The 21,552-nt window shown below is 39.9% G+C and overlaps 1 protein-coding gene across 1 annotated transcript in view; it reads right to left on the reverse strand.

Annotated features, from left to right (window-relative positions):
- Nucleotides 1–21,552, reverse strand: part of LOC140464750 (sodium/myo-inositol cotransporter 2-like) — a 64,334-nt gene that overhangs the window by 22,781 nt on the left and 20,001 nt on the right. Inside the window, exons 7-10 of the mRNA XM_072560244.1 lie at nt 15,336–15,416; nt 7,498–7,703; nt 4,983–5,118; nt 2,339–2,446 (exon numbers count right to left, since the gene is read on the reverse strand). Of these exons, the coding sequence (XP_072416345.1) occupies nt 2,339–2,446; nt 4,983–5,118; nt 7,498–7,703; nt 15,336–15,416 (531 nt within the window). The remainder of the gene's footprint in view (nt 1–2,338; nt 2,447–4,982; nt 5,119–7,497; nt 7,704–15,335; nt 15,417–21,552) is intronic.

The following is a 21,552-nucleotide window of genomic DNA, read 5'->3' on the forward strand; positions in this document are numbered from 1 at the left end:
GGCCTATTGGCAGTGACCACCACCATGGTCTCCACAGAGGACCAGGGCGGGCATTGATTAAGGTGTAATGTTGGAGTCTGGAGACAGAATGACATTTTGGAAGCAAAATTCAATATGGTGAGGCTTCAATCTGATGGAAGCCAGAAAACAGCAGGGCACTGAGAAAGACCTTCTGTGGACACGTGGGTGGGTGGGTGGATGGGTGGTTCATGGAGGCAGCTAGCCTCATTTAAATGAGCAGCTGGCTCCATTCAGAGTAGTTTCTAACAGTCTGGTAGTGTGGAACCTGATATCTGCAAAGCTGTGATATGTTGTATGGGGAAGATGAGGGTGGGTTCAGGGGCGTAGCTGGTATAAGGTGAACACTGGGGGACAATGCCATGGAACAGTGTGTAGGTTATGAGAAGTGAATGCTAGTGATTATGTAGTCTGGGGGAAATGGGAGTAATGAGAATGGGGAGAGGGCATTAGATGGCACAATGGGTATGGTAGACAATGGAGTGGATATGTGGCATTGTGAGGATGATGTGGGGTAAGGTTGAGTAAAAGGTCATCAGATGGCAAATGTTTTGATGGGCAGTCTGTATTTAGGAGGGGGATATAATGAGGGACAAGTATTGGAAGGCTGTTTTTCGTTTCATTAGTGGGCAACAAGAAATCATTTCATCTGGCCAAGACTGGAAAAGCAGAATATATTTTATCAGGTGTGAAATTTTAAATATTAGAGTTCAGAGAGATTTGATTGTACTATTAAAAGAATATATTATTATGAAATACAGAAAGCAATTCAGAAGGCAAGTGACGTCATGTCTTTTATTAAATGACTGTAATGAAGAGGTTTTACACAATATACTGCACTGCAATGAGAGCAGACCTGGAATACCATACAACCTTTGTCTCCTTTTTAAGGAAGGATATTGGAAATTGGAGTGCTGGAAGGAGTGAAGAAGGAAAGATAGGCTTTGTATGGTGTCATATTGGAGCTGGTGGAAATGGTAGCTAATAAGTCATTGAAAACAATGGGTGTTTTCAATGGGTGAAAGGTGAGAACCCTATCATTGTACTGGGTGTAAAGAAAATTCAGAAATGCTGGGAATTGGATAGACCCAACCCAGGGCCCTGTCAACTAGGATGGGGGAGTATTCGATGAGAGGAAAGGAATATCTGAATCATTGGTGTGTTTCTCATCCGAACAGGTATGGCAGGATGAATGGAATGGAATTCTTCTGGAAACAAGATTTAAGGAGTGGTAGCCATGGAATCTGAGGCAGTCAGTGGCCTTGTGAATATTTTTTGAAAGGTTAGGAAATGGAGACAAGGAAACTGAAGGAAGGGATACATCAAAGGGCATATGGTGAGGTATGTGATGATTATAGATAGATAGCAATTGGAAGCAAATGTCATGAAATTTCCTAGTACAGCACAAAAGTGTAAAATGGCCCCAGTACCAGACATGAATGTATTGGAACAAGAGCTTAAAAATGTGTTGCTGGAAAAGCGCAGCAGGTCAGGCAGCATCAAAGGAACAGGAGAATCGATGTTTCGGGCATAAGCCCTTCTTCAGGAAGGGCTTATGCTCGAAATGTCGATTCTCCTGTTCCTTTGATGCTGCCTGACCTGCTGCGCTTTTCCAGTAACACATTATAAGCTCTGATCTCCAGCATCTGCAGTCCTCACTTTCTCCTGTATTGGAACAAGAGTAAAGAAAGTACCTAGAGAAAGACTGGAACAAATAGTGTTTCACAAATCTCACAAATCTCTATGGGAGATCATGGAATCATAGAAACTCTACAGTGTGGAAGTAGGTGATTTGGTCCATCAAATCCACAATATCTCGCTGAAGAGCATTCTACCCAGACCCACTCACTACTTTATCCTTGTGGCCTTGCATTGCCCATGATGAATCCACCTCGCCTGCACATCTCTGGGTAATTTAGCACAGTCAATCCACCCAACTTGCTTCAATTCAAGGAAGAAGCAGAGAGCCCTTAGTCAGTCCTTGTGGATCCAGGAGGTTTAAGCCTTTGGACACCCGTGGTGAACAGGAAGCTTTAAGTGTCAGGAAATTGGGAGCTATTAAAGTGTAAATGTCTAAATTTTGCTGTGACCATTTAAGATGATGCTTGCATACAAGCTGCATTGATCATCAGGTTTCCTTCACCAGAACAATGGGCTCTCAAGAAAAATAAAGACATGCTGTAGCACTGGGAGACCACTTGGCGATCTAATAATCTAGTGGCAGGGCAGAAACAGTGAATCATGGTCACTTCCTGCATTAATATGGCAGTGACCAACATGTTGACCAGTTTTTGTTTCTCACTTTAAGTTGACAAAGTACCTCCAGGTAGCAATTCCAATACTAATAATGGATAGGCGATATCCGTACAACCAATTGAATTTCCACAAACTTGGCGACAAGTATTCGGATCTGCACAAGCCACAAGATCTAAAACAAGAGGAATAGACTGTGAGTTTCTGAAGGTTACATTTATGATCTGTATACTATTCTATGCAACATTGCTTGAAGTTGTTATCAATAGCCCATGAGATTATTCAACTTTTTCTCAGTAAAACTATGGAGATTCATCAGTTAATTTCTGAAAATGTCACATCTAGAGAAAATATAAAGTTATAATGAGATTTACATTAGCTGGAATGATGGAAGGAATCATTGGATTGGAGCATAATTTGTAGAAAATCATTATGAAAATAAAATAAATTTTACAAAGTAGGTCATCCTCAGTTTACATTTACTCGCTGAAGATGAGCAGTGTCTAGTAAAATTAGAGTTAAAGAAGAGATCTCAGATGCTGCAATTTAGAAGTAACTATAATTGATAAGTCTGAACATGCGGACAGTATTAGGCCATTCATCCCCTCAAGCCTATTCTACCTTTAATTATATCATGGACGATTTGTATCTTAATTCTATTCACTTGCCTTGCTCCAGAACTCTTTCTTTAGTAAAAATCTATCAATCTCAGATTTAAGACCATTCTCCTCACTACCATCCTTAGTCTCTTGAAAAAGAGTTTCAAATGTCTCTCTCAAATTGGATGAAGAAGTGATTCCTAGCTTCCTGAATAGCCTTTATTTATAGTCTCTAATTGTGTTCCCTTAATCTCGATTAAATTCTCTCTACCTGAAAAATCTCTGGGTGGGACGGTCCATGGTTAAACTTTCTGTGTTACTGCTAATTGAGGCCCCTAAGTAGCCAAGTGGGACCACTTAAGATTGTCAGTGCACTACTGCCGGGATTAGCCCACTGCAGGCTTAGACTACGGATATACAACATTCCCAGAAACAAAAGGAATATGGGCTGTTGTCACCTTGTGGGAAGTGAGGTGACATGGTGGCGGCTTGGTCAAATGTGGGCATGCACATTGGGCAACAGTGCCCTTGCTTGCAACCCCTTTGCCCCCTCTCCCTGTGACCCTATACCCTGCAGAAGTCTACCCTTCCACTTCCCTTGCGTTTGAGACTGAGATAGGGAGGTACTTTATCGATAGATGTGACTCTGGTGTGTCTGTTCCCCCTCTATTGCACTACCAAATGCAGAAACTGTCAGCCTCTCAGTGGCCTGCCAATCCTGGCTGCTGCAAATGTCTGCCCCTAGGCACTTCATTCCAGTGGAAAGCCTGCCAGTGTTCCCAGAACTGCCTCCTTGGCAGAAGATTTGACAGGCCTTCCTTGTGCATCTCTCACTGTCAATGAAAGGTTCCCATCCTAGTTTATTGTGTGGGTTTTGCTTCCAACAAGGCATTTTAACTGATGGAGCAATGCTTATATTTGTCGCATAAGACGGGGTTATCATGGTTTTGAACAGACATAACTAGAACATACCAATATTAGATTCCAACTGAGCAGCAATGAACAGCATTCTTCCAATAGTATGCTGTTTTAAGCAGTAAGGTGAGACACTCAAGTCATATGCAATGATAATATCATGAGCACGTTCATTAAAGATATGCTGCCATACACTGACAGCTATCTGTGCTCAGTGAAAACTGATGCTACTAATTATCTGAATCCTCTGTTGTCCAGGGCTGTTATTCATTTGGTCTGCAATTGGTTTTCAAAATGACCATGAGGACCTTGGTGTCTTTTTTTTTACAGCTGGCAAGTACTGCTAACTAGGACATAAATTTGCCTGCAGTAGGGTGCTTTACATGATGCAATGTTTATGTTATCACACATAATATGAGAAACTAGACATAGGATGTTGTGGTGCTGATGAATCCAGCAGAGAGTAATTACAATCAGCTGTTTTAGGCAAACATAAGATTACAGTGGAGGAGAATGTTTCCAGTAGCTTGTCGTGCTTCCAGTGATCCAGGGTAAGATGGAGTCTGAGAAATTAAACCCTCAGGTTATACTTTGATATCATGGCCATGGCTCTTGAAAGTTTACTTCATACGAATTGAGATAGAGCACAAACATATGTATAACCTTCCTCACAATCTCGCCATTGGAGCGTTTGTAATGTTCTGGTCAATCTGTGCAATGGTGCTTCCAAAACCATTTTTTTAAGGCTCTGATGCATCGAACTGCAGACATTACAGTCCTCTAACAGTATGAGCTATGTACAACACTGATGATGGCTGAAGGAATGTGGTTCTAAATTTACGTTTTTCAGGTATTAGCAATGGAGACCTCCAACGATGACAATGATTCAGACAAGGAATTGGTGGTATCTCATTTAACAGAGTTAACATTGAGTCATGCCAAAGACCTAACATCAATGAAGGATACAATCGTCCTTCATTTCGCAAATTGCTGTTTGAAGCTAGATACACTGCAGGGTATATAACCTTCAAAGATTAACAATTGATTGATAATTTCTGTGAAACAGACTTTTACTGATTCAAAAATCAAAGTAATGAAACTGACTTTCCAACGCAGATTTATGAAGAACACATTTTTAGTTTATTGCCTTCATTAATATTAGGACCTAAGCTTTAACAACAGGCAACATGTACTTACTGGGAAAAAGGATTCGGCTGATCATGCCTGGAAACACCATAATGAAAATAGGCAAGATTTTCAAGTAAGCAGCAAATATGGTGCCACCCTTGGCATGAAGAATTGATTTGGCAGAAAGTGCCCTTTGCACAATAACCTGAAATTAATACAAGGTGTATATAATTCATTTGGATGTCAATAAATTCCCAATTTTGTGTAAAAATATACCATTGAAAAACGCTATTCAAACCAATTTATCTATTTACACATTTTTTGGAGTCTGCTCTCGGTTTGTTTCATCTCAGTCCATTAACATATCTTTTATTCCAATCTTCTATTTAAATAATTCTCCCTTAAATGTATCTGTGGTGTTTGCCACAGTTTCTCCATGTGATAGTATGCTCCACATTTGAATCATGCTCTAGGATTGGATTTTACATTCCCCTGTCAATAGGCTCTGAACTCCAAAGGTGAAATGGCCACCCCCCACAACCCCACAACCCCATCTGACAAGCCTGAATCTGAAATGTGAACCAGGACGGGTGTGTGGCCCAACAATTCAACTCCCCCTCCCACTCTGCCGAGGACATGGAGGTCCTGGGCCTCCTTCACCGCCGCTCCCTCACCACCAGACGCCTGGAGGAAGAACGCCTCATCTTCCGCCTCGGAACACTTCAACCCCAGGACATCAATGTGGACTTCACCAGTTTCCTCATTTCCCCTTCCCCCACCTCACCCCAAACTTCCAGCTCAGCACTGTCCCCATGACTTGTCCTACCTGCCTATCTTCCTTTCCACCTATCCACTCCACCCTCCTCCCTGACCTAGCACCTTCAGCTCCTCCCCCACTCACCCATTGTACTCTATGCTACTTTCTCCCCACCCCCATCCTCCTCTCATTTATCTCTCCACCCTTCAGGCTCTCTGACTGTATTCCTGATGAAGGGCTTTTGCCCAAAATGTCGATTTTCCTGCTCCTCGGATGCTGCCTGACCTGCTGTGCTTTTCCAGCACCACTCTAATCTAAACTCTGGTTTCCAGCGTCTGCAGTCATTGTTGTTACCGGGGTGGAACTGCAGGCTGCCCACCAATCCTTATGCCTATTGAGGCTAATTAATGACTAATTAAGGGTCTCATCCCATCCCTGCTAATATTTTAGCCAATTGCAAGGGAAAGCACATACTAACTGGATAGCCATGCAGCTTTAACTGTACAGACTGGTGTTGGGCACATTGACTAAACCTTCCTTGCGGGTCCTCTGTGCCCACTGGAGGCACACACCCCAACAATGTGAAGAATGTGGCTCCAACTCGCTCACCCACATTGCTGGATCTGCCAACCTGGACCTGGCAATACCCCGTACTTACTTTGAGTATGGGCTCCTCTTTGTTGGGACTGTCTAACAGTAATCATGCTCCCAGCTGACATTGCTGGGACTGCAGAGCAGCAGGACATCCTACTAGCTGGCAGCTCCCTAAGGTGAGAATGTCCTTTCAGAGATGGAACAAGTAGTCTTGCCTCAAATGACTGCTAACAGTGAATTGCGAGGGATAACTGTACATATTGAGAGCAGACTGCTAATCCCGTGATATTTTATCTGGGCTGTTGGGGACCATGTAGCTGTGTAAAACCCAGCCTCAAATAAAGGGGCTTCTCCTGGATTCCTTACTGAATTTATTAGTGATTACTTTGTATTCATGACTGCCTAATTTTGGACATACATATAAGTATTATTTTACTTTTCATATGTTTCACACTGTTGATAAACAGTTTCATGCTGAAATCTTATTCTACACACCATGTCATTTCATGCTATCCAATCTAAGTGCCTTAAAGTTAAGAGATCGCTTCACATGGGTTCTCTGGGATATAATCTAGTACTTGTTCAATTCCAACAGTATATGAAGTGTGTCCATCAGCAAAGAGCTTGAAACAACATACCCTCTAAGATGTAAATCTGTGTGGCTGCACAGAAATTCTGAATGTACTATACATCGAAATAGGCTTGTTGCTCACAACCTTGTTAATTCCCCTCGAGGCATTCCTGACATAAAATAGGTCACAACGTTTATAATGTCCTGTTAAACTGCCTATGGACAAAAAGGAGTGCTCAGGAGATTTTGTTGCCTGATCAGTACAGAAAGATGTCAATGGTCTGTTGCTGTGTAAAGTCAATAATCTTTATTTCTCTATGAGCTGCACCCAAACTGAGTTGGAATTTCATTTTAAAAAATGACCAAGTGAAGCAGGCCTTGGAGAGCTTCTCAGTGCCCAGAGTTGGTCGCATGCTTGGCGCTTGGCTTCATGTCAAAATTCTGTGGAATTATTTAAATCAAGTGGTGTGTCTACAGAAAGGGAATATGAACCATTTTGGACAAGTAGCATTGTTACGTCTAAAACTCTGAGTAGATTTGGAATCTTCTAGCCATGGTGACAGGTTTCTATGTGTGTCACATGCCTCAGCTGATCAAAAAGCAATAACATCAAGAGTTTTTGAACTTTACATACAGAGTGCAGATATATAAATGTGTGTTACCTGATCTGTGCACCAATACCAAGTAGAAAGAACAGTTATTCCAAAAATTACACCTGGCCAGGGAAAGTCAGAACTAATAGGATCTTGAAAAATGTGAAAGGCATCCTCCCTTGGTAGGCCACAGGTCGAGTTAGATTGATAAACATTGGGAATGGCTGTAAAATATTTCTTCTTGAGACCCGCATAGCCATCGACACTTTTAAAAGCTATAAAACACAGACTTAATTTACTGAACAAATCATTTGTTACACTTCCATATAGTCAAATAGATACTATTGACACACTAGTCATATTGTACCGTACACAACTGGTATCAAGATGCACTATGAAAATTATTATTCCTTTGAGATAATTTCCAAGACACAATTTTGACCAGAAAATTTTGTTTTGTATGAAAATTGTGCTTTAGTAAAATGTTTGCTTCTACCCTATTTTTTTAAACTTTTCCTTGCCTCCCCCCACCCCCCCCGCCCCATCCATTATACATTCTCCCTTCTCTTTTCCTCAAGTCAATGGAACATATTGTCCCCTTAAAATTGAAGTTAAATTGAGAGCTCACTCTGAGGGAAACCACTGGTGTGAATTCTTGATATATATATAATACCAGGCAATGGTGGAAGAAGGGTCTGTGCTGGGACATGTAGTATTTTCGATTCAACTTGCCTATTTTTACACCTTTTGACATACACACAGAACCCATGCACAATTTTGCCTGCACCTTTTGTCTTTTCACACAGGGGTCAGATTCATATTGTATTTTTTGAGTCAGGTTGGAGGAAGTGAGGAGTGTGAGTGTGGAGGCAGGCCACCACCATTCTCTAATGCTCCCAAACATCTTCCTACAATCACACCTATGCCAATTCTTGCCCCCCCCCCCCCCCACCAGATCGCCATGCCATCCCATACCTAAACCATGCTCCTGTCATCTCGCATCCCGTCACTCCCTACCCATTCCCCATTTCGTCTCATTAGCCCTGAGATCACACACATGCCATTCGATTACTCCCTCACCCGCAAACAAAGGCAAACAAACTTCACTTGGAAAGAAACAGAAAATAAATAGAAATGTGAAAACTTAAACTGAAATTTCAAAGAGAAAGAAATAGCAGAACATTGGAATTGGAGAGAGAAAAGCTGAGATTACACAAGTGGTAAATGCTGCTATAACTTTGAGGATGACTCTGGATTTAGTTCTTGTTTGGACTTGGCCAGAAATATTCATTTCATACCAAAGTTTAGTGAGATAGATGTTGAAATGTATTTGGAATGTTGAGAAAATTGCCATAATTTTGCTGTGGCTGAGATAAAATTTGATGGTTTTACTGTGGAAGGTGTTGGTGAGGAATGTTTGGTGGTAAACTTCTCTCTTTCAGATAAACAGTTTGGAGACTATGATAAAGTGAACATTGCTTAGGAGTTAGTGCCAGAGGCTTACAGGCAAATATGTGGAAATTTTATGAAGAATCATGAGTGAAATTTACCAAAGATAAAGGAAATGGCGTTTATTGCAGAAAAGAGAGACATGGTGTTGAAGCTTTGCAGTTTGATCTCATTGGGACTGACACTGAGTTACAAAGGGAGCAATAACTGAATCAAAACAGAAAGTGCTGGAGAAACTCAGCAGCTCTGGCAGCATCTGTGGAGAGAAAGCAGAGTTACCTTTTGGGTTCAGTGACTGGACTGGTTGGCAGATGGACGTTAATTGTCCAAAGCATTGCTGGAGAGAATGCACCAAGAAACAGTTGCCTCAAAACCAGTGTTTCATAGGTGGTATAGTTTGAGGAATGTTCTGTCAGATTTTGAATACCATACAGAAGGTGATGCCAGTGAAAGCGCTTAAAAATACAGTGTCCCTTTGGGAATAACATCTCACTGTGAAGACCAGAAGGTTTCTAAGTTGAGAGAAGCTACAGCAATGGCAGAAGACTAAAGAATGACTCACAATCATGTTAGAAACAATTTTTGATATCATAGACAAGCTGAAGAGTAAGATCTGATTACAATGAAGAAAATGATATGTGAGGGCTAAATATTAGAAATTTAAAAAAACAAACCTGTGTCATTTGTCAGGGCATTCAGTATTCCCCCAAAAAATCTGTCCAGTGAGTAAAATAGGTGACAAACTGATGTGTTCTCTTGCATTTACTACTAAAGTGGAACAAAGTGCAGAAAATTGTGGAAATTTTCTTGTTTAAAAGTGGTGTCCTTTTTCTTGTCTCATGAGGGACGATAAGCAATTATAATTCTAAAAGCTGCAGGATTAGCACAATCTTTAATATTGGAAGGCAGCAGGAATTTCCCTCCAGATAATTTGTTAAACAAAAACATTTTGATACAGCGTATTAATGGGAATTGCATACTCACACATTTGTATGGAGTTAATTTAGAATATGGCTTACTTAATAGTTCTGTAATTGTGGGGATGGCTTGTAAGTGTCCAATTGATGGCATGGATTTTTTATTAGGAAATGGTTTGACTGGGGATAAGGTGCTACCATCTTCAGCAGCTTGAGAAAAGCCCATTAAGACTGTGGAAACTGATGTTCAAGAAGAACTGAATAACCTAAAAGAATCCATGAATTTTTGGAACGCTGCTGCAAGAATTAATGTTTCGACTAAAGATGTGTCCAAAGAGTCACCAACTCAGCATTCTATTTTCCAAAGGATATAGGAATATCAGGCTGAAAAGAAAGAGTTAATGACAGTTGGAGGTAAGTTAAAAGTGGTTATGTGGTTTTGATTTCTATAGAAACTGATAATTTTTAAAAAGAATTCAAACTTCCAGTTAATGGCTGAAAGGATGACATGACAAAACTTTGTATTTTAACACTTTTATTGATAATAAAAAGAAAATAAAAATTCTATGGACTAAACACTATCTTTGGAAATAACTTGTGCACAAAATAGAGTATTTCCCTTTCTTTTTAGCATAAGACACTTAGAGCCATCCAACATGGAAACAGACCATTGGATCCAACTAGTCTTTGCCAACCATAATCCCAAACTAAACTAGTCTCACCTGCCGATGCTTGGCCCACTTCCCTCTCCACCAAATGCTTTCTACTATCCTTTAAGTGGCCATTTAATTCTCCCAGAATTATTCCCAGGTGAATCTTACTTCCTAAAGGGTTTACTTCTGCCATCTTCCCTCCTCAGCCTAGAAAATTTTAACCTCAGTATTGTCTTTCACTGAGTTTTCTCTCTCAGAGATTCTTCTTCTAGCATACACTAGTCCCAATCTTACAGCTTTGTTTTAATTCCTCATGAATTTGGTCATTGTGTTATTCAAGTGTGCTCTCACTCACATTCCTGTGTAATAAAACACAACTTCCTATTTCTTAAAGCTGCTCTCCCTGTCCCGAATCCTGAAAGACTAACCTTTCCTATGAGTTTTCAGGGATATCTTAGATCCTAACCCTTCAAAGTTCATCTCTATAGCATTATGTATCACTGAGACCTTGTATCCAGGTACAAAGACTGATTAGTTATCCTCGGGAGCCTAACTTTCTTTCTTTTTCAAAGTAAATGGGCAGGTTAAAGAAGATTCACTTATGATCCAAATTTTCATCACTTTTCTGGACTTTGGAGACTCACAGCCTATCCACTTTAGCACTCAGGCTGCCGCTACTGTCTCCAAGTGTAAACACCTTACACCTTATTCTCAGTAAACAATCAGGACTGCCTAGACTTTAGAAGAGATTAAATGATCCTTTTACATTTACCTTAAATTAAAAATCTTAAAAATTTCATTATTGTAACACCTCCCCCTTTGAATAATGAAGAATTGCACCATTGTGAAGGGTTCTTATAGATACCATTCAAAGTACAACTTATAACATTCTATACACTTTGATAACTAACTTAGTTCACACAGCACAAGTAATATTCTTCCCACCCCCCTCACTCACAATCCCCACACTGTCACATGTTCTTTTAAACAGCACATCTTCGTAGATCATAACGTTTTATCTGCATTAACCCAATTACATGTTACAATTAAGGTTTAAAGTCACTCAACATTGTTTCTTAAAGTTATTCTCTCATATGTGAGGATTTGTTTTACAGCTAGTAACTCCACCTTCTGCGATGCAGCATTTGTAAAAATCTTTCCACATGATGATTAAGGTTCATATTGTTTCCATGCTCTTGGTTAGTCATTTGTATCCTTGGATTGATCAAGAACAGCACTGCTGATTTCTGACATTTCCTCTGGCTTTTGAGTACCAACAGGTGAAAACTGTAGGTTCAGAACAAATTCTTTGTTGTAATGCTATTTGCTCTGTTGATCCAGCATTTTCTTTGCTTCTTCTTTAACACATTGCAGTGACATCAGTAGCTGAGTCCTTAAATTTCCTTTCTTTTTCAGAGATATAATTTCGATATTGTCCATACATAAAAATTCTTTCAGCTGGCTACTATCCAGTTATCTTGCTCATGTGTAAAACTATGGTTCCCTTGCTGCTTTAAGCATCTTGTTAAGATTAGATCGATGTTTGGATAAAAATTCTGAAATTCCTTTTTATTTAAATTTGCAGTTTTCTTTTACATTCTGTCTGTCTTTGTCTGCCAACTTTAGCACAAACTTTGTTCAGTTCTTTCAGAACAACAGTCATTGCTTCTTAACTTCGAAATTTCATTTTCCAATTTAGGACTTAAGTCTGTCATTGTAGTTCTACAGTAACAGCAACAGTTACAGTAAAGATATTTTAGTTTTAACAACTGTCTTTATTTGTTCATCTATTAGTCTGGAAGTCTATTGCTGTATTCTGTTTTGACACCGCGGACTTAGGATCTGGAGGCAGTTTAATTGAGACAGATCTAATTCATTTTCAGCTGGTTTTACCTTTTTGCTGTCAAGCTGATTTACTCTCAGAAGTCTGAGCTTTGATTCTTTGGACACATCTTTAGCTGAAACAGTACTTTCTACAGCAGGATTACAAAAAGTCACTCATTTCTTTGGTTTATTGTCAGTTTCAATGGACTTGCCTACCATCTCTGGTGACAGCAGCAGTTTATCTCCCACAAGGTCATTTCCTAGTATGAAATCAACATCATTAATAGGTAATTTCCACACCACTCCATAATAACAGATCTATTGACTAAAGAGCAGTTTAAATTCACTCTACGATTTAAACAATTTTGATTAATATCCCTCTTTTAATATACTTTAAATAAATAAAATTTCTCTACAGAGAAATTCATGTCTTTTGAGAACATCAGGGATTTAACTAACTTCATTTCTCAAAGGTCAACAGCTTTTTATGCCTCTTTATCTGACACCAAGCATTCAAATATAAAAAAATCCTATATTCCTCTATGTTCTGATTACACCCAATATAAATGTATTAGATTGCGTAACTTTGCCACAAGCTAAACTCTCAGAAATACTCGATATACACAGAAAAACTACCAGCTTAGCTTTCAACTTACAATAGGCTGCCTTTATGTGCCCTGTCTTATGGTTACACATCTGATTATGAGTTGTACCTCAATTGTCTTAGTTAATGCAAAAGTATGTTTTCTTTAGTTCATTGTATTAGTTGTCTCCTGAATAATGTTTGAGTTCTGTTGATTTTAGTTGGTTTGGTATATTAAATGTCTTAAAGTCTGAAAACATATTTAGATTCATCAGTCAATGAGAAATCCATCTATTTTAAGAAGTAATTAGACTCTGCTGTTATCATAACAAAACATGGAGTTGGGACTAAATTTTACAAATGTATTTTGCTTTGTTGGAAGTCAGCTTCTTCCGAGAAAAGATCTCTTAAATTGGTATTATGGATAGTATTAGCATTTCTGGGAAAAGGAGATACACTGTTGAAGCTTTTCATCTTGCTCTCAGAGTTATAAGAAAAACAAAATTTCGGTACTGAAATTTGGTATTCTTGCAATTCTGTCCTGAGGTGTGCAGGATCAGAGCTTTGACAGCATACCTTTTAGCAATTCTAAACTTCTGTACTAAAAGTAACTATAAATAAGCTCATTGTTTAAATTTCTATCTTGTATTGTAGTTCTGAGTACTTCATCTATCATGGGTTAAATAAAGTTTCAGCAGGCTACAAAGGTAGAACAGCAGTTCCATTTGTGTCAATCTTGACACATACTGGTGAACTCCTAAATCCTGCCAGATTTGGGCATTCCTTAATCAATCAGAAATTGGAATTCCTGGATTGTTAGATCAATCAGAAAAAGACTTGTAGAAAATATCTTCAGCTGTATTTATTTAGTTCTTAAGTGCACAGGCAGCACAGTTGCTCAGTGGTTAGTATTGCTGCCTTACAGCACCAGCGACCTGGATTTGATTCCACCCTCGGGTGACTGTCTGTGTGGAGTATGTGCATTTTCCCCGTGTCTGCGTGAGTTTCTTCCGGGTGCTCCAGTTTCCTCCCACAGTCCAAAGATGTGCAGGTCAGGTGAATGAGCCATGGGAAATGCAGGGATAGAATAGGGAGTTCAGTCTGGTGGGGCACTCTCCAGAGTGTTAATATAGACTGGATGGGCCAAATGGCCTGCTTCCACACTGTAGGGATTCTATGATTCTATCAGTAAGAAACACTTTACCACATATGGTTAATGAAGAGGTTTGTGGAACATATGCTTCAAGAGCTAGTGGGTACCTAACAGGCTAGTAGAGAATGATGAGGGCAGAGGTCGAGTAGCAATAGTCTCTCTCCAACATGAAACTGCCTTTCCATATGGATTTCCAATATTGGACAATTCTTTCCACATCTTGAAGAAGGGTAGCTCTGGAATTGTTGAGAAAATGGTTACCAAAAGGAATAGGGTTAAATGCAGCAGTGTCACAGTAATGGCTGATATGGTGCTAAGAGCATATTTGCTTTGTATTGACCTCTAAACATCCAAATTCTAGAAGTTCAATAATAAAGCAGCATAGAAGCTTCTGGGGAGGAAAGAGATCAGCAAGAACTTATGCTCTTTGCCAAAACCAAATGTATGTGAGAACAGGATTCCAGTGCTAGAAAAAACACAGAAAAGAAAACATTTCCTGCTGTTACTGTGGACAATAAAATAAATTCAGCCAAGGATTGAGAATAGATGTAGTTTGAAATTTTCTGTAGCACTGAATGGAGCAGAATTTGACTGTGCAATAATGTTTAAATTAGGTGATTATTGGAAGCCCTAATTAGAACTCTTGTGGATTTTTATTTCAATTTGATTACTTTGTTAAAATCTGATGACCAAAGGGCAGTGTGAGAGAGTTTATGACACAAGAATAATGTAGTAAAACAGAACTGGGAGTTGAAGCAAAGGGGAAGCAAAAAGAGAGTGAAATCACAGGCAGAGGCAATCCCTGCAGGATGTGAGTTATCAATAAGATATATAAGGGGTTGGATTATTTTGATCTCCTCACCAATGTGTATTTAAAGACAGACTGTAACAGGCAAATATCTGCTCCCTCCCACCCCTGACTGTTTTTAAGTCTGGTCTGATTTCCCAATTGAACGATAACACTAGCAACCAGAACTTCCATCTGAAATGGAGTTAAATCTCATGGATAAATTTGAAATGGGATTACATGATGCCATTTTGCTAATCCCACTTCCTGCTCCTGCCAATAGACTACCTGCAGGCCCTCCTGAGTAAAGCTTTTACCATCTTTCAGAGACACGCTTTGACAAACAGTTGTTATTCTAGCTCCTGAAATTAAGTCTTTCAGAGACATTAAACTAAGGGTGGCTTATAGAAAGACATAGATTTGAAGAATAGCTGATAGGTTCCCCTCTGTATGCCAATTAACTGTTGAGAAAGTTATTTTCCTAAGTTCTAATGTAGGAAATGAGGACACATAACAGTAACAAAGACTCAAATATGGGTACCAAATATCGTGAGAGTCAGCGATCCAGCCAGAATGATCACTGTCTGTAGTGTATCTGTATATATAACAGCAGCCAGCCCACCTGTCAGAAAAGGGAGAGCAGAAATAAATCTTCAAAACAAACTTGATTCAAAAGTGCATATAATTGAGAATGCGTGAGAGCATACATACAGAGTTTGCATCCACGCGACTGTTTCCACTTCCAAACCTGTATGCTTGCACATAATTATACAGGAGTGCAGACTCGGATCTTTTATTTGAGTTCATGTCTTCCGAATATTTATTTGAGATTTTTATCTTCATTTATGTTTTTACTTATGTCTTTACTACTGTATGTGTGCAACTGTACACATGTGTGTACATGAATGTTTCTTTCGGAGCATGGGAGTTTGTCCGTGTGTGTTGGTGTGTGTGTTCATGTTTATTTATGGAGTCAGTGTCCTGTTTGTGGCACGTCAGGTTTCACACTATCCCTTGGCAGGTTCCTAAGTGTACTACATTTACATGCTGTGAATACTCCTTGTGTTGAAGCTTTTTAAAAATTATGTCAAGATTCTCAAGATTATGTCGGTGGTGAACGTGAATCTTACGACACCAGATTTGCATGAGTTCAAAAAAGGCGTGAGACAGTCAGCTTTGAGCAGTTGTGTTTAAGGTCAGCAGTTTTCCTCACATGACTCTGCAGTAGGAGGGAGAGGAATAAGTTTATCAGCAGTTTTAAATGGATGCTCAGGACTGATGGCGTTAATAGCTGGTGTTTGAGTGCATGATATTGTGAGAAGGGAAGGCCAGTTGTGCTGGGTGTCATTACAGAGGGAAGCTGTAAGGCTATATTAAATGGTCAAGCGTGATGAGGGCATATCTGAAACAACAGGAAAAGATTGGAAGGCACAGAATTGGGCTTTGAAGATAGCATGCACTATGATTTGCGGTTCCATCAAATGCACACTGACATGTAAGGTTTGCAGATTCACGGTGGAGGAAGCCACTTTTATGTGTGGACAATGTGAGGAGTGAAGGTGTTTACTCTTTATTAGTTCTTTGGATATGAATCATGGATAAGCACATTCCCCGCTCTTATGGCTACCCATTCAAAAGAGTTCACTTGCTTAAATAGCCAAGAGGATCAAATATTGCTGAAATATTGGAAGCAGCAGGAAAGGATGCGACAAGGGGAGAGCTGTTGTGAGCAGACAACAGAGCTCTCAACAGCAGCATTAGGGGGACTGTCTGATCAGGATGTATCAGGAATACAACTCTCCATCAAGAGCTAACTACATGCAGGTGTTGGAGGAGCATTACAAAAGTAAAATGATGATGAAACTGTCATTGACAATGTGGAATCTTCAGCAAGACCTGCATCTGTGTGGATTTGGTGGGAACTGCGATGCTCAGTTTCTTCACCAGTGGTGGCTTCACATGTGAAACGGGTGACAGATGTGGTCTATTACAGATATAGGTGAACAGAGGAGGTGACCAATGCACAATTCCATTGTGCCAATATCTCGATCCATTTCTCCACATATGATGGCAGCCAGATGCTAGCGAGGGCATCGCTGGAGGTGAGATGGCACCGAAGAGTGGCAACTTTAGTTTCAGTGGTGGTGGCATGGGATCTGTGTCTAGCACAAGGTGGAGCACTTAACAAGGAGGACTGTAATGTTGAACATGTTTCCTTTATTTCTTTATTTTTCTGCCTTTAATATTCTATGTTTTAGTTTATTTTTCTTTGTTTTAACAGAAGAGTGGTGAAATTATACAACACCTTTCTAACAAAATATACATGACAATTAATAAATCAAATCAAATCAAGATGATCATTGACTAAACGTTTGACCATTAGCAATCTCTGGGATCAGATATGTACATTGTTCTTATTTGCCCATGGGATGTGGAGAATGTTGGCTGGGTCAGCATTTATTGCCCATCCCTAGTTGCCCTTAGGAAGGTGGTAGGGAGCTGCCTTCTTGAACGGCTGCAATCCATGTCCTATAGATTGACCTACAATGTCCTTAGGGGGGGAATTCCAAGATTTTAACCCAATGACAGTGATGTATCGGTGATATATTCCCAAGTCACATTTGTGAATTGTGAAGGATTGCACCTCTTGAATGTATAGCTGACAGGAGATGACAGTTGAAGGATCATTGTGGTGTGTGCATCTTTCCCAGGGAGCTGTCACAAACATACATCTTGCACCATCAAACCTCCCAGAGAATTTTCAGCCCTAGCCCAGGCTAATGGTTGGATCCTGGGCAATAAGGGCCATCGATACCTGTGAGGCATCCCATAAGTATAACAAAAGAGCTGTACAATCAGATTCATACCTTCACCACAGCAATTACTGATTACGCCTTACAGAAAAATACTTCTGCTGCTTTAACTGATTGAGATAGACTCTGCAATGATTGTCATCAGCAGCTGTACCTGATCTTGCAACCAACACAAACGTTACCGCAGGATTGGAGTGAGGAGCAATCAGTTCTCCTCAATTGAAGTTGAATTGAATTTGAACCTGAGGAGGAGGCCATGAACATGTATAACCCTTTAATAGATGCCAGGCTGCAAAGGGACATCCCACAGGATTCTAGTGACAACATTATAGATATACAGTTTGCCAGTATTCCATTGGCAGAACTTTATCATCTTCCTGCAATGCAGCTGTATGCCTGCCATTCTTCCTTGCAGAATAACCAAAAGCCAGGGTTCTCTACCATCCAGAATAAAACAGGCAGTGGAGCTTTGTTCCCCAAACTCTTAACTTCACTACACTTGGACAACAGGTCGTGACTTATCTCATCCAGCTCCACCTTCAAGATGCACCTGAGTTATACCCACAGAAGGTGATCTGCAGCAATCTCCTTTAGATTATAAACAGAGATTGAATGAAGTGGAGGATAGTGAGGTGCAGCTGTTGCATTGACTAGAAAGTATAAAACTGCAAACTCACACAAATGTTCTGAGAAGATTCTTATAATTGCAAACCGTCTACTTCAACAATTAATGCAATGTCCTTATCTACTCTGGAACCAGCAAAGTGTCTAGATTAGAGTGATGCTGGAAAAGCACAGCAGGTCAAGCAGCATCCGAGGAGTAGGAAAATCGACGTTTCAGGCAAAAGCCCTCCAGCGTGCCAACGATGAGGCAAGCCATTCAACATAGCTGTCATATTTCCAAAATCCTGACAAATTATGATTATATACATATGGATATAGCAAAAGCAATATATTTTGAATGTATTTACCAATGAGGTATATTCAGAATGATCACCATGCTCCTTTCCTGCTCCTGATGTTAAAGTTTACATTTCTGGAACGATGTGCTAGCCTAACAGCAGCAGCTGAGGTAGAAACATTCTGTTCACTGGATTGTCCTGTTACCTCAAGATCATGTCAGGCAGCTCTGGACATGTGAAGCCTTGAGGGCTCCGGCATGAGTGCAAGGATATAGCCCTTACCTCAGCTGTTGGAGCTATTGGGGTCAATGGTAGAGGGAGTGAGGAGATGTCACAAAACTTAGTACAGTCCAGAGGCGAGCACCTTCGGGCCAGCTGGTATGTGCTGCCTTTTCATTTCATTCCATGGTGGCAGCTCCCTCTCTCCCTGAGGAGGAAGGATTCCTGATGATAGATCCTGTTTCTTTGTCCTCTTCTCATTCAACCATCTATTGGGTTAGGCACATGCCTTGCGTGATGGAGTACACACCCAAGTATCTATGGGGTGAACGCTCAGCCTGGTTTTACATTGTGGTGAGCATCCTTTCCATGGAAGAAGACTTTTTTTAACTTGCATGGGAAGTGGCAGAACTCAGGATAATGCAGGCTTCTCCATGTTCCACACAAAGCTGCATGTATCTCTGCCATCTTTACCCCTGACTTCTATTGCATGGTCTGTAGACCTTTTGTGGTTGTGACCAGAGGCCCATGATCAGAGCACGGTGATTTTATTTTCTCAGAAAGAATAACCACGCTTAAGATAGAAGAAAAGTTAGAAGTCTCACAATACTAAGTTATAGTCCAACAGGTTTATTTGATTTGGAGATGCCAGTGAGTGTTGTACTGGGGTGTACAAAGTTAAAAATCACACAACACCAGGTTATAGTCCAACAGGTTTAATTGGAAGCACACTAGCTTTCGGAGTGCTGCTCCTTCATCAGGGTGATCACAATCACCTGGTATTGTGTGATTTTTAGGTTTATTTGAAATCACAAGCTTTTGGCATGTTGCTCCTTTGTCAGGTAAAGTGAAGTAAAGCATACAGGCAGAGAATTTATAGGCAGAAATATTTTTAAAATCATATAAATGGTGTGAATAGGGTGTTGTTAGGCCAAATAACAAGTCTCTGCAGGTGATCAAAAGTTTGAGTAAACTGCCAACAGCTGAATAGCATGTGAAGAGATGACCTATGATCTGATTAACTGAGGCAGAGAAATAATTACAAATAATAAAAATAAAATGGAGATAAACCAAATGGCCACAATAACATGTTAGGTATAAGATCAAAGGAAAGCTTTTTGATATAATTGACATCCAAGTTTATGCCTTGACACAAGATCACATTGAGTGGGTAACAGAGGCATTTTTAAATATATAGTGGCATTCTGAATAGTTGTAATCCAATTATGATGTGGTAAGCATAATGTGCAACATAAACACAAAATGAGTGAAGGAGAATGAGGAATGCACATAAATTAAAACAGTCTTGGATCAAAAAATGAAAAAGGAGAGAGACTGATACAATTTTGTCAAGAAACTGATCTTGAACACTGTTGGTTTCGTGGCCTTAAAGGCTTTTGAGACAGTTTCAAGGTTTTAAATAACAATGTGCACAATACGTGAAAGTCCAAAGTTGAAGGGTGTGCACAGTAAGGCAGCATCCGAGGTGCAAGAGAATCGACATTTCAGGCATAAGCCCTTCATCAGAAAATCCAAAGGGAAACATCAGAAGAAATTGCTCCAGAATGCTGCTGTGGGGGAGTGGGTATAACCTACAGAATCAACCTAAAGATACAGCAGGCAGGCAGACTGGGAAAAAAAACACTGTTCAAGCTGACGGCTGGAGATTGATAGATTCAGAACTGAATTGGAGCTGCAAGAAAGCTGTTCTAAAATCTAAAGCAACCAATCAGTAGGGAAACAATTCTGAGGTCGGAACAGCTTTTACCAAAAGTCAATTTCTTTTAGAATTGCAAAGTCCACTGCTGCTGTTTTGAAAATGGGACAAGCTGCAAATCAGATATTTTGTTTTAAGTTAAAGAAAAATTAAAAGAAGAACATTTAAAAACCTTGAAATTTGTTTTAAATGACTCAAAGTTTCATTGCAGCAGATGAAATCACCACCCTGAGACCTGGACACACCAGGAGATGCTATAGAGATCTGTTAACCCATTTGTTAATGTAACAAGTTGAACTTTCTTTTAGAAAGCAGGGAAAGGTCATACATGTACCTTTGACCCAAAGACACTTTACCGTCAGGATGCCAGGTGTTTTGTGAATATATGGCTGCAACTCTATGTCTAAGTTAGTCTGATTGAGAGTGTGCAGGAAGAACACACAGTAACCAATTGCTCTGATGTAATGCTTGTTTAATAACTTATAATATGCTTTACTGTTTTAAATTAACTAAGCCATGCACTTAATCAATCCTTTGGGGAGTGATTGATTCATGTACCAGGACATTCAAATCCCTCTGTACCATCAAAATCTGCAATGGCTGCCCATTTAAATAGTATACAGCTTTTCTGTTCTTCTTTCAATGCTTCAAGCAATATTATAAAGCAGTAAAAAAAATTCATAAGCACCCAAGTGTGAATATAATTTTAAAACCTTTTGTCTCCTTGCACAAGAACTAAGTTGAAACTGAAAATACCAAAAAGGAGAAAAATGTGAAACCATTTTGACCTTAACATGATGAAGTATGCAAACACCATTGTGACATTCACTCAAAGGTAAAGAACAATTATGAATGTCTCAGGAAGCAGAAACAGTAGTGGTACATAGAACAGAGAACATTACAGCGCAGTACAGCCACTTCGGCCCTTGATGTTGCACCGATCTACATAGAACATAGAACATAGAACAATACAGCGCAGTACAGGCCCTTCGGCCCTCGATGTTGCGCCGATCAAAGCCCACCTAACCTACACTAACCCACTATCCTCCATATACCTATCCAATGCCCGTTTAAATACCCATAAAGAGGGAGAGTCCACTACTGCTA

The sequence above is a fragment of the Chiloscyllium punctatum genome, chromosome 40 (genome assembly GCF_047496795.1).
Source record: "Chiloscyllium punctatum isolate Juve2018m chromosome 40, sChiPun1.3, whole genome shotgun sequence".
NCBI classification, from domain to species: domain Eukaryota; kingdom Metazoa; phylum Chordata; class Chondrichthyes; order Orectolobiformes; family Hemiscylliidae; genus Chiloscyllium; species Chiloscyllium punctatum.